The sequence below is a fragment of the Otolemur garnettii genome, unplaced genomic scaffold (assembly GCF_000181295.1).
Source record: "Otolemur garnettii isolate 467f Iridium unplaced genomic scaffold, OtoGar3 scaffold00018, whole genome shotgun sequence".
Lineage (NCBI taxonomy): Eukaryota > Metazoa > Chordata > Mammalia > Primates > Galagidae > Otolemur > Otolemur garnettii.
In genome coordinates this window covers 327,824-339,246 of record NW_003852413.1, presented here as the reverse complement: position 1 = coordinate 339,246, position 11,423 = coordinate 327,824, and the positions used below count along the sequence as shown (strand labels likewise).

The 11,423-nt window shown below is 49.6% G+C and overlaps 2 protein-coding genes across 3 annotated transcripts in view; one reads left to right on the top strand and one right to left on the bottom strand.

Annotated features, from left to right (window-relative positions):
- TBCD (tubulin folding cofactor D) overlaps nucleotides 1–11,423 on the top strand; it is a 157,217-nt gene that overhangs the window by 60,334 nt on the left and 85,460 nt on the right. The gene's annotated exons all lie outside the window — the stretch shown is intronic.
- Nucleotides 973–3,313, bottom strand: ZNF750 (zinc finger protein 750). Its single transcript, XM_003786028.2, has 2 exons — nucleotides 1,849–3,313; nucleotides 973–1,706 (listed from the first exon to the last, which is right to left on the bottom strand). Exons 1-2 carry the CDS (start codon nucleotides 3,288–3,290, stop codon nucleotides 977–979), a joined length of 2,172 nt encoding a protein of 723 aa, XP_003786076.1. The 5' UTR covers nucleotides 3,291–3,313; the 3' UTR covers nucleotides 973–976.

Sequence of the window (11,423 nt, the reverse complement as noted above, 5' to 3'; positions counted from 1 at the left end):
CTCCACATGCACACCTGTGCACACATACGTAAACATGCACACCTACGTGCACACATAAACACATTCATGCAAACATGCACATACAATACATATGCACACATGTATCTACTCGTGTGCACACAGGCACGCCTCCACATGCACACACTTTCATGCACATGCATTCACATGTTCACACCCAGGCACACACACATACACCTGCACACACAACACACATGCACTTAAGGACCTTCACATGACACACAGCTGCTTCTGCTGTTAACTTTTTCATCAAGTATTATGACAAAATGATAACAGTTTATTTTGTCTTTTTATGTGTCCTTAAAGTTCACATGAATGTTGGAAAATTAGAAACGTATATATCATTTTAGGGAAGGGAAAACAAGCCTTAATAAGTCAGAAAATTCATTGTAACATCATAAACAAATAGAAAAAATTGAGAATACCTTCACCACTAAGACATTTTCCCTAAAGGAATTAAATTATTTGTATAAATAGCCTCTTGGTATTTGTGTATTATTTAATTGTAACAGATCACATTTTTTTTTACATGCAGCATCTTTGATGCTAGTACCAAAAATGGATTTTCTTGATTTTTTTCATTATTATGTCAAAACGTACAGCTAGATCTAATAAAAAAACAATTAAAACAATTTGTTGTCATGCTGACATATTTATAAGAAGGCATTTGCAGAGGCTATACCATAACATGGCTCTCCCTCAAAGTCACCTCTGGTTCTAAATATTTCATTTGAATTTACAAAAATGAAAGCCAAAGTTTGATTTTTTCAGTCATATACTCTATGAGTCACATGTTTTTACAACCAAAAGTAGGAGCACCTTTTAACATTCATATTTAATATTTACAAAAACCAAATTGCAGCTTGTTTATGTTTCTTGAGGAAAAGAAACTACATGTGTGAAGACTGGCCAGGTAGTGAAAGCGGCGGAGTCACCAGACGGGCAGTAGGGGCGGTGCTCAGGACAACCGGGCTCTCTTCCGCAGCGTGAGCACTCGCGCAGTGTCACTTGGCTTCACTTTCTTAGGTCCTTGCTGGGATCTTCCTGTGTCCCTCTGACTTGTCCTCTTTTGTCCTTTGGGTCTGAGGTCACACGGAGCCTCCTGGCCTTCTGTGGAGCTGAGAGTGGATGTGTCTTGCAGGCTGGCAGCCTCCTGGCCTGTGGGCTCCCCATCGCCCACCTGGCCATTCCCTGGGCTGTAGGCTGCTAGCTGGCATAGGGCCACAGCTGCTGTTTGCTTCTGCTCCTCGATGCTGTCTGCTGTGGGTGTGTCTGGGGCCTGGTGTGTAGAGCTGGTTGATAGGGCCTCATTAGCACCCAGAGTGCCTTGCTTTGTCTCAGTGTGGCTTCCATCTCCAGAAGTTTCTGTTTCGGTTTCTTGAGCAGCAGCAGCCAGGTCTGCACCTGGTGGTTGCGTGGGGACAGCAGGCCTTGCGGCTGGGGCGTTGCAGGGGTCCCTCACTGACAGGTTGAGAGGCAGGTCCTGCAGCTCTGCGAAGCCTGTGGGTGCCACTGGGGAGCTGCCTTGGTACACTGGTCCTTTAGCGGCTACCAGTTTTGTCTCTGGCTTCTTGGAGAGGTTGAGGGGGCCCATCCTGGAGCTGTCCTCTGGACTGGAAGGTGAGACCTCGGCAAGGAGAGAGGCACTACCTGTTTGCTTGAGAGTGTCTCCATCCATAGCGCAGAGGCTGGAAGAGAGACCAGGAGAAGGCTTAGCAGGAGCTTTTTCAGAAAAGTGACCACATAAAGCATTTTGAGCAAGTACAAATGTAGCTAATTGAACCTAACCCAGAAATTACCTTGGAGGTTTTAGAAAGGAAATTTTCTCACCTTTTTGGAGACCTGGCTCTTCTTGTGGGAGCCTGGGCACCATGTGGGTCTTCTGTGCTCTTCTTGATGGGCTTGAAGGCAGTGGGGCTTTGTTCAGGCTGGCAGAGTCTCTCCAGGGTGCTTGGGGCTGCCCTGTTGGAGAGGTCGCACAGGCCCTCGCACACTTGATGTGTCTGTGTGAAGTTGGTGGGACTCGGCCTGCCTGGGGAGCCTGTGGCTGCGCTCCCTGCACGGGGGCTCATCTTGGCCCCCTCTGTGTCCTTCTGCCCAGCTTTGGGAGGGTCTTTTGTCTCAGAGATTAGACTTTCTTTTTCAAGTTCTGTGTGTTTTTTGTGGGAGTTCAAAGGGTTTAACTTGGAAGGACTTGAGGCTAGGTAGACCGGGGGGGCTTCATCAAGTGAGTGGGAGCTTTGGTCTCGGGTGAGGCCAGTGGTGGGTGGGAGTCTGAGACCATAAGAGGAGAAGGCAGACTCTGGCCTATATAGTCCATAAGGAATTGGAAGGCTGGAGTGATACTGCTGGAGAAATCTGTAGTGGTCATACGTGGACAGAGGTGGGTTCAGGTGCTTAGGGGGTGGGCCCGGGGCAGGTAGGAAGTGTCTTTGGTCCTGTGCGCTATAGAGCGACAGCAGGGGTGTGTCACACTCGGGCGAGCTAGTAGCCAGCAGGTAGGGTGAGTAGATGGTGGCCAGCCCATGCTCAGTGTAAAAGTGAGGTGGATACTCTGGGATTGTGGGGTGCACATAAGGGGAAAGGGCCCCAAACCCCTTTGTTGATGAGATTTTAGGTGGAAACTCTGGAGGGAGGAAAGGGGAGCCGGCTTTCCAGGGGTAGCCAGGAGGATGGAACGCAGACTCAGTGTGAAAGGAGGTGGCCTTGGCAGTGGAGTTGGTCAGTGCCAGTAGCTCAGTTGCCTCTGCACTTTCTGGCCCCTTAAGTCTGTGCTCTCCGACCGGGATAAATGCTGATGGGCGAACCACGCCTTCCAGAGCAGGCTGGGCACTGTGGGCGGCTTCTGGAGCTGGACTTGTGGGCGCCGTTTCCTTGTGGAGTGTGGGCTTCTGTCCTGGGCCCTTGTGGGCCCCCCGAGTCTGCAGCTCCAGGTTCTCCTTGACGTCTTCCTTGGCCATGCCATGTTGAGGCTTTGAGTCAAAGTTGGAGCGTCCGTTTGCACCAGCCCTGGAGGCCAGCTGAGCTGTGGGGCCTGGCTGGCTGGTTTGTTTAGGGTCGGTTGAGCTTGATTTAGGGCACTTGGGAACTCGGTCTTGCTCTGACACTAGCGTGATGGAGTTTTTGCAGAGACCGTACTTCATGTGGTTGAAGAGGTGTGACTTCTCGTTGCATGTAAAGGGACACTGGAAACATTTGTACTTGAAGGGCTTTCCTGGAGGCCGTGGGATGTAATGTGGCTTTTTTGGCTTTCGCTCTTTGAGAAGACTCATTTTACCACTTTGTATTTTGGACTCTGGTTTTCCACGTGGTATGACCACTGTTGACTCCTGTTCAACTCAGTCTTGGTGGTGATTTTAAAGAAACGAATCCCAGTTTTTCTAAGCACTGTTCAGCGTTAGCTCCGTGTGCTGAAGGTCTGGCAAGGAGAGTCTCCTGCATTAGGCGGCGGGAGCTGCAACGAGGACAAATATGGAGTCAGGGGTGCGGGAAAAGCTGGTCTGAGCTCACATCGCAGCACAGACGGGCACAGGGCACACCTATCTCTACCCCACCTGTGCCTAAAGGATGTAGTGGCAAGCCCCTAGAACTGCCCCCATGATGTTTTCTGTTTTTCTGAGTCTGACCTGAAAGAATTGCCTGGCCCAAGAGAAGTGTGGTGTGTGGAAGCCTCTGTATCAAGCCCGAGAATGCCTGTTACTCATTGAGTTTGGGGGACTTTGATCCTATATCTGCACCTTTCCTCCAGAGTCCCTTGTGTCCCTGGTGCCCTTTATGAGGAGGTCTCACCCTAGTGCTGCCACCAGGCTGTGCCTTTAGCACGGCCTGTAGGCTTGGTCACCACGGAAGTCACACACTCGCAGCAGCGACAGCGTGACTGGGCCCTCAGTCAAATGCTCTGTGGCTCTGCCCATGTTGGCCACATGCTCTGCAAATAGGTGTGTAGTGATGAAAGCATCGCCAGACACCTGCGACATGGCCCTACGTTCATAGAAGCATCAGTGAAGTCAACTCTGTCAAGTAGCATTTGTGTTTTCTCAGATACAAATATAAATGCTGTGCTTATGTTGACACAAATGGTTTGAAATGCTGCCAGGCGAGTTTGTAAGCCCCATGGGTGCCATGCTGCTGTCCTCTGCACCCCTTGGTGATGTTGTAGGTCAGCCCTTGAGTGTACCCCAGCCTGCCACCGAGGCAGCAAAGCCAGCAGCGGCCTGCCTTCCCGGGTGTACCTCCAGGTGGCAGGGCTGAAGCTTTGCAATGTGGTGGCCCACAGGAGACCAGGGTGTGAGTGGTGCTTGGCACAGATGTGGCTGGGTAATGGGGCCTGCTGTCCCAGCCTTTGCCCTTCAGAAAGTGGGCCCAGGCACCTGCTCATGCTCTCACAATGCAGGGCCTGCCAGGGCCTATGAATATGTCTGGCCTGCCCTTTTAGACATTCCCAGAGGGTCTCCCTCTCTCCTTCTCAGTCCAAGGTTTCCTTTTGAGGTTGTTGTGGGCACCCTGAGTGTTCCCTCTGTCTCCTAATCTAGAGTTGAGGACCAGAGCCTGAGTCTAGGAGGCTCTTGACAGTGCCCAGGTGATGGACTGAGTGGCAAGAGGGGGTGTGGGCAGGGGTCTGGGCAGCCATGGACTGCCTGAGATAAGATATGGGGGCTGGGCAGCCATAGACTGAGGAGGAAGAGGGCTTTGCGGGCAGAGGGCTGGGCTTCAGTGCCATGGATCATGGCTAGGCACTTTAATTCATGTAAAAAATGTAAAGAGGAAAAGGTCTTTCAGATGGTTTAAAAATAAGAGTTAAATGGAAATGATTTAAGAAAGCAGTTTTTAGCTCCAATTTTTGTTTTAAGTAATGAGCGAATGTGATCGGTCCTGAGTCTCTGTGAGACCTACATATGAAACAACTCCTTATAGACATAGGGGTAGATTAAACATTCAACTGAAAAGCAGACTTTTAAACAGGAACATGTATGGGAACTCTTAAGAGGCTGTTGTCACAAAACAAAATGTCGTCACCCTCACCCACGTCCCCGTCCCTCCCACACTCCTGACCCAGATGAGGTCATGCAGAGCAGCTGCAGGAGCAGGGCCTGGATTTTCACATGGATGCCTCAAATTCTGAGAAAGCCACCTGGTTCTCTCCCAGCAGACTGGTTTCTCTGCTCACATATTCATATTTCCTAAAAGCACAGAGAATCACACTCTTCCCCACCAGTGGCCTCTGTTGGCATGTAGGTTCTTCAAGGCATTTCTTGGCTAAGCAGGAGTGTGGGCAGAAAAGAGGGCTCTGCTGGGACCTACAGCTGCTGCCGTGGTCAGAGCTCCCATGTAGCACTGATGGTGAAGCACGCATTTTGGGTGAAAAATAAGATGTTTGGTTGCCCCTTCATCTGGGAGGGTGTCAGGTAGACAGAGCTCCACCTGCTGAGTCAGGGCAGGTGACCTGGGTCGGGGAACCAGTGCCCTGCAGCACCCCCACCGAGTACTACTGCAGAGGCCACAGGCCCTGGGTCAGAGCCAGGCAGCCTGAGCATGCATTAATAGCTTTGTCTCTCCACTTCCCCATTGTTAAAAGAAAAAGTGCGAAATAATTCTTTATGGGTTCAGGCATTGCCTAGGGGCAGATGTCCCCTGAGTGGTGAAAGCACAGCTGTCCTGCCTCCCTTCAGGAAGTGAGAGGAGCGGGCGCCTGATCCCAGTGGAGGGCTAGCCCAGCCGGCTAAGTCAGCTGGGCCTGTGCGGGCATGTCGCGCCCTGCTGCCTGGTTCTGAAGGCGTGAGAACCTCAGCAAGCCAGGTTCCCAGGATCGTGTAGGATATGTCATGGCAGAGATCTGAAAACTGATGATCCCATCACTAGCTGGAAGCATCATGATCAAAATGATGACAGTTGCAAAACATGTATCAAGTGAGAGCTACATCCTAGCGAAACCAAGTGTGGATGCAGGACGCCACCTCCCCATGAGACAGAGGTAGGGGAGGGGGGAAGATGGGAGTTCTGGAAACAGTATTATTTCATATTTCTGATACTTTGAAGCAAAAAACCAAGTAAACTCCTGTTGGCTAAGTTTTCCAAAATTCTTACAGGAGGCACAAATTATAGGTTGGCCAACTCTTACCCAAGAGGATAGTTTGGGAAATAATTGTTTTTATGTCACTGTGTATTTTCTTTTAGCCAAATGTGGTTGTCTCTGGATTTGAACTCTTTGCTGTTTTGTTCTGTGCTCTATTAGCTCGGGGCAGCAGAGAGGTTGGGAAGGGCTGTGCCCCACGGGCTCCCTACTGTAAGGGTATCATAGGGTTCAGCCACTTAAAAATGGAGTCTCAGGGGCAGTAGTTGCAATGGGCTTAGATGAACTGACTTGGGATGACATGGGTTGCTGTTCAAACGGGAGCATGGCTGCTTCAGATGGGGCCGTGCAGTTTGCCTGACCTACAGGATGGCAAGGAGTCGGGTAAGAGGATAAAGTGGTGCTCGTTCAGGATTCAGGGTGATGATGTCAGCTGTGAGCTGTCTCCTGCCGGAGCTTTGCCAGGGCTCCCGTTAGTCACACCTGTGTGGTCAGCTTATCCCCACTGGACTGTGCCGTCTGGCAGCTGCTGTTGTCAGTGTCCAGACAGCCTCTCCCATGCTCTGTGTGCACAGGAAGTTTGATTCCCTGTGGGGTTTGTCTCAGCGTTGCCTGTAGAGCTGGGTGCTGAGCTGGGGGGGTACCTCCTCCCTACAGCCTGGCGGTTGCAGCATCAGCAAGTCAGCATGAACTCCCTGGAGGGGGAGGCACCTTTTCTCCTGTTCCCTACATGGGATTGGTACAGATAGCACATGGCTTGGAGTCTGGACCACCAGCAGCTGTCACTGACCTGCTGCCGGGGCCGCCTCTGCCTGCCTCCAAGGTCGCCAGTAAGCATGTGCTCTGCTGTCCAACCTTTTCCAATCTGGCCCTGCACCACAACCTCCCTCCTCATGCTGTTTCAAACCAAGCATGATATAGACAGTGCCTACGCTGAAGGGCACAGGGACACTGGGATGCAGTGCCTCGAGAACATGCATAGGCTCCATTGTGAGCTGGCACCAAGAGTCCTTCTGTGCTCACAGATGCTTCCTTCACAACTAAGTGTGTGAGGCCTGTTGTGTTCAGCTGATTTACTTTGCCTCTGGGAAGCGTCTGGAGCTGAGACCTCGTTCCTCCTCCTGTTCACTGGGCCCCATCTGGGCAGAGCTGCCCACACAGTGCTTTGCACAGCCTGTGGTTTCGGTTGGCCACAAGGATTTTGTCTGTCTTGTTTTTAAAAAGTACTAAATTGCCAGTGCACTCCCTTTCAAGACAGGTTCCTAAGTGTGGACAATTAATGCCACACTCACGGCACACTGTGACTTAGTCATGCACTTAGTGACCGGCAGGTCTTAAAAACTCCCTCAAGAGTTGAGACTCTGACATATAGACAAGAGAAAGGCCCTTTTTTTTTCCTTAAAGAACTTTGGTAGAACACAATAGAGGTAATTACAGCTTAACTTTACGGGATGTTTCTGTGACAGGTTGGGTGACTATGTTGAGTGTGCGCTGGGCAGTGCTGTCACGCTCTTTGGTGTCCAGCCGCCTGGCGAGGAGCCGTCAGGTGGAGCATTTGCAGGGCTTGCCATAATTACAAGATTGTGATGTGGCGCTGTTGCGTAACTCAAGGACACACCATTGTCGCCTACCCACTAGGGTGTCGCAAGAACAAGATTTGTGAGTTTTGCTCCAATTGAACTTTTCTAGTGATTGACTGCCACTCCCTCCCAGACTTTCGGTTCTTTAAAATGAAGGATAAACTTCAGGACAACCATGACCTAGGGATAAAGATAGTTTTCTGGAATATAATTTGGAGTGGATCTGAAAGACAGCCAGGGACTCTTTCTAGTTCTAGCGAGACCCTAACCCAGTGGTGTTGCTCTCAACAGCAGACACACACAGCCTGACAATTTGCCTACCTCATTTACCTTTAAGAAACCAGTCTGAAACACTGGAAGGCCCTTGTTAATGCAAATAAAGATTAGAGCAAAATAGATTTTGCTTAAATGAAGTCTGACTTTGGTCATATTTGGCCAATAAATAGGTCGTTCTCATACGGATAGGTGACTTTCATATAAGGAAAAGCCCCTGTGTATGCATGTCTGTTGTGTGTATATGAAACCTTAACAACCAAACAGAAACTTAACCTTTCAAAGTTTTGCTTTTGTAAGCTTATGTCGAAACAGTACTTACTTTAAACTTTAAAAGTTTTAAAAATTAAAATAGAAGTTAAAATCAGCACCCAATGTATTTGTTCTCTCTCTGTGTACATGTATGTAAGAGAGATCCTTGCCTCTTTTATGTTGAAATTTATTTTTAAGTTAAGGAACAATGAAGCTATAATATAAACTTGTGTTTTGGTTTGACTCTTATAAATTTTATGGCAGAAATAAGCAACTGATTTCCAGATAAACTTGCTCATATTCTTAGCGGGAAGTGTTAGTCTCATTGGGTCTGTGACCGGGATCCGGCAGTGCACCTGCTGGGACCCAGCGGCTCAGAGCACAAGGGAGTAGGGGGCTGGGCAAGCAGTATAGCCAGCCAGTCTCCTTAAGATCCCGCTGAGAGTAGTTTTTGAAAGAAACTTGAATTTGAAAAGAAATAGTACTTACCAAAGGCAGGCAGTGCTGGGCTGTGGCGGTCCAGGTGCCAGTGGCTGTGGTTGCTGGTACTGAGAAGCTGTACCTGTTCTCACGCCTGCTCGGTGAAACTGGAGCCGGCTGTTCCAGTGGGAGGGATTTAAGTGTAGGAGTTGAGCCCTCGGGGCGTAGAGATGCACCTGATATTCTTCCTGCCCGCAGCTACGATTCATGTGTTTGCTCCCTCCCCACACTGGGCCCTGTGTGCAGGGGCCGCCCCATGCCTCAGGAGGCTCCTGCTCAGGGCTGTGCCCTGCTGGTGCTGCCCAGACGGCCATGGCTTGGAGGTGTTTCTCTGTTCCCAGGTAGGGTACAGGCTGCTGTGGTATAGGCTGTGCTCTGATACATATTTCTGTTATAATGAAGACGCTGTGTGAGTTTTTCCACAGTAGCAGGCAAACACTAGGATTTGTTCTTAAACATGTGGGCCTAGGGGTTGCAGTGTTCACAGAGGTGCCTCTCACCCTTCACCCTCGCTTGGGTCCTGTGGGAGAGCCGAGCCAGCAGGCTGGGTGCTGACCTCACCACCATGTCACAGAGGCCTGCCGGAGCCTGCCCTGGGCCAGGCGTAGGGCTGTGCTGCAGGGCTGTGGGGGTGTGTCAGCTCCGCACAGCCCCTATGCCGCACACTCCCATGCCCCTTTTTAAAAAATGACTAAGACACTTCCCTTTTGGGCCAGGTTTTATCTCTCCCTAGCCACTTGCTTATTTAATCCAAGCCTACCACCCCTCTATAGTGAGGGCTGGAATGTGGTGCCGGTTTGGGGACTGGGAAGGAGTTGGTACCAGCTGGTGTCACGTCTTGGTGGCAGCTGAGTGCCATGGCACAGGGTTAGGTTTGCGAGGACAGACAGCATTGTGTTCTTTGTATTTTCTCTTAAGACTTAAGATTTTACTTCACTTTTACTTTTATATTTAATTCCTTATTTTTTTTTTAACTTTTGTCCAAATTAAATTTCCATGTACTTTATTTCATTTTTTTTTGTTGTTTTTTAAATAGAGACAGGGTCTCATTCTGTTATCAGGCTGGAATGCTATGGCATGATCATAGCTTATACTGGAGCATCAAACTACTGGGTTCAAGTGATCCTCCTGCCTCAGCCTCATGAGTAGCTGGGACTACAGGCATCCTCCATGCCTGGCTAGTTTTTCTATTTCTATTTATTTATTTATTTACTTTGAGACAAGAGTCTCATTTTGTCGCCCTTGGTAGAGTGCCGTGGCATCATATCTCATAGTAACCTCAAACACTTGGGTTTAAGCGATTCTCTTGCTTCAGCCTCCCAGGTAGCTGGGACTATAGCCACCTGCCACAATGTCCAGCTAATTTTTTTTTTTTTTTTTGAGACAGAGCCTCAAGCTATCCCCCTGGGTAGAGTGCCATGGCATTACAGTTCACAGCAATCTCAAATTCTTGGCCTGAAACAATCCTTTGCCTCAGCCTCCCAAGTAGCTGGGTCTGTAGGTGCCTGCCACAATGTCCAGGTATTTTAAGATGGGGTCTTGCTCTGGCTCAGGCTTGTCTTGAACTCCTGAACTTAGGCAATCCACCAGCCGTGGCCTTCCAGAGTGCTAGGATTACAGGCGTGAGCCACTGTACCTGGCATAGTGTTTCTATTTTTAGTAGATATGGGGGTCTTGCTGTGTTGCTCAAGCTGGTCTCTAATTCCTGAGCTCAAGCTAACCTCTCGCTTTGATCCTTCAGGACATCCATATACTTTAAAGAGTGGAAGATAGTACTCTAAGTCTTGTCATAATAAACAGTTCCCTGCTGTTCCTCTTATCTTTTGCTGGATAACAAACCTCCTTGAACTTAGTGGTTTGGATCAGCCACCGCTTGCTTAGTGTGTGCCTCATGATCTCATGGGCTGGTTGTCTGGGCAGTCCATTCCATGGGCACTGACTGGAGTTAGCCACTCAGTGGTATTAAGCTGGCAGCTGACTCCTCTACTCACTGGCCACTATGGGTGATGTCACATGGGAGGCTTCCCGAGGGATAGGCAGCTGTGATGGCCCTGGTCCCCGGGAGGGCAAGGTAGGAGGTGCAGCCTCTGTAAGGCCAGGCTGGGACCTGACTCTGGGGGCTGGGCCGGCAGGCTGCCCCTCGTTGGGGTAGCAGGTATCTGTGCCGTGCCCTTTGCAGGGCACCACTTTGACCTTTTTTTGGTATTCACTACCTTGATTCCAAATAATAACAATCTGCTGCTGGCTCTGTGCCCCTACCCTCCCTCACTGCCAGTTATAGGTGTCGTCTTTTGCTCTTTAAAAAAAAAATTCAGGTTAGTATAACAGTGTAGATTAGGTCACATCTTTTGCATTTGTTAGGTAAAGTCTGTGTTGATGTCCTCTTTTTTTTTTTCTGCAGTTTTTTTGGCTGGGGCTGGGCTTGAACCTGCCACCCCTGGTATATTGCCTTTTATGGAATGGGAGAGTGTACCACTTTGTGCTCTCCTGTCCCCACTCCTGCCTGCCAGGCACAGAGTTGTCAGTGCTGGAAGCCCTGCTTTCTGGGCCATCTTCTCTCTGGTCAGCCCTTTACCTCGGGATGGAGCATGTCCCTTCTATGGGTGCCTAAGAAAGGGTGGAAGAGAGACAGATCTGGGGAGGCTTCCAGCAATTGAAAATGTCTCTTCTACCCTTTGCCTGATTGGCAGTTTGGCTAGTATAGAATTCTAGGCAGAAATCATTTACCTTCATGATTTTTTTTTTTTTTT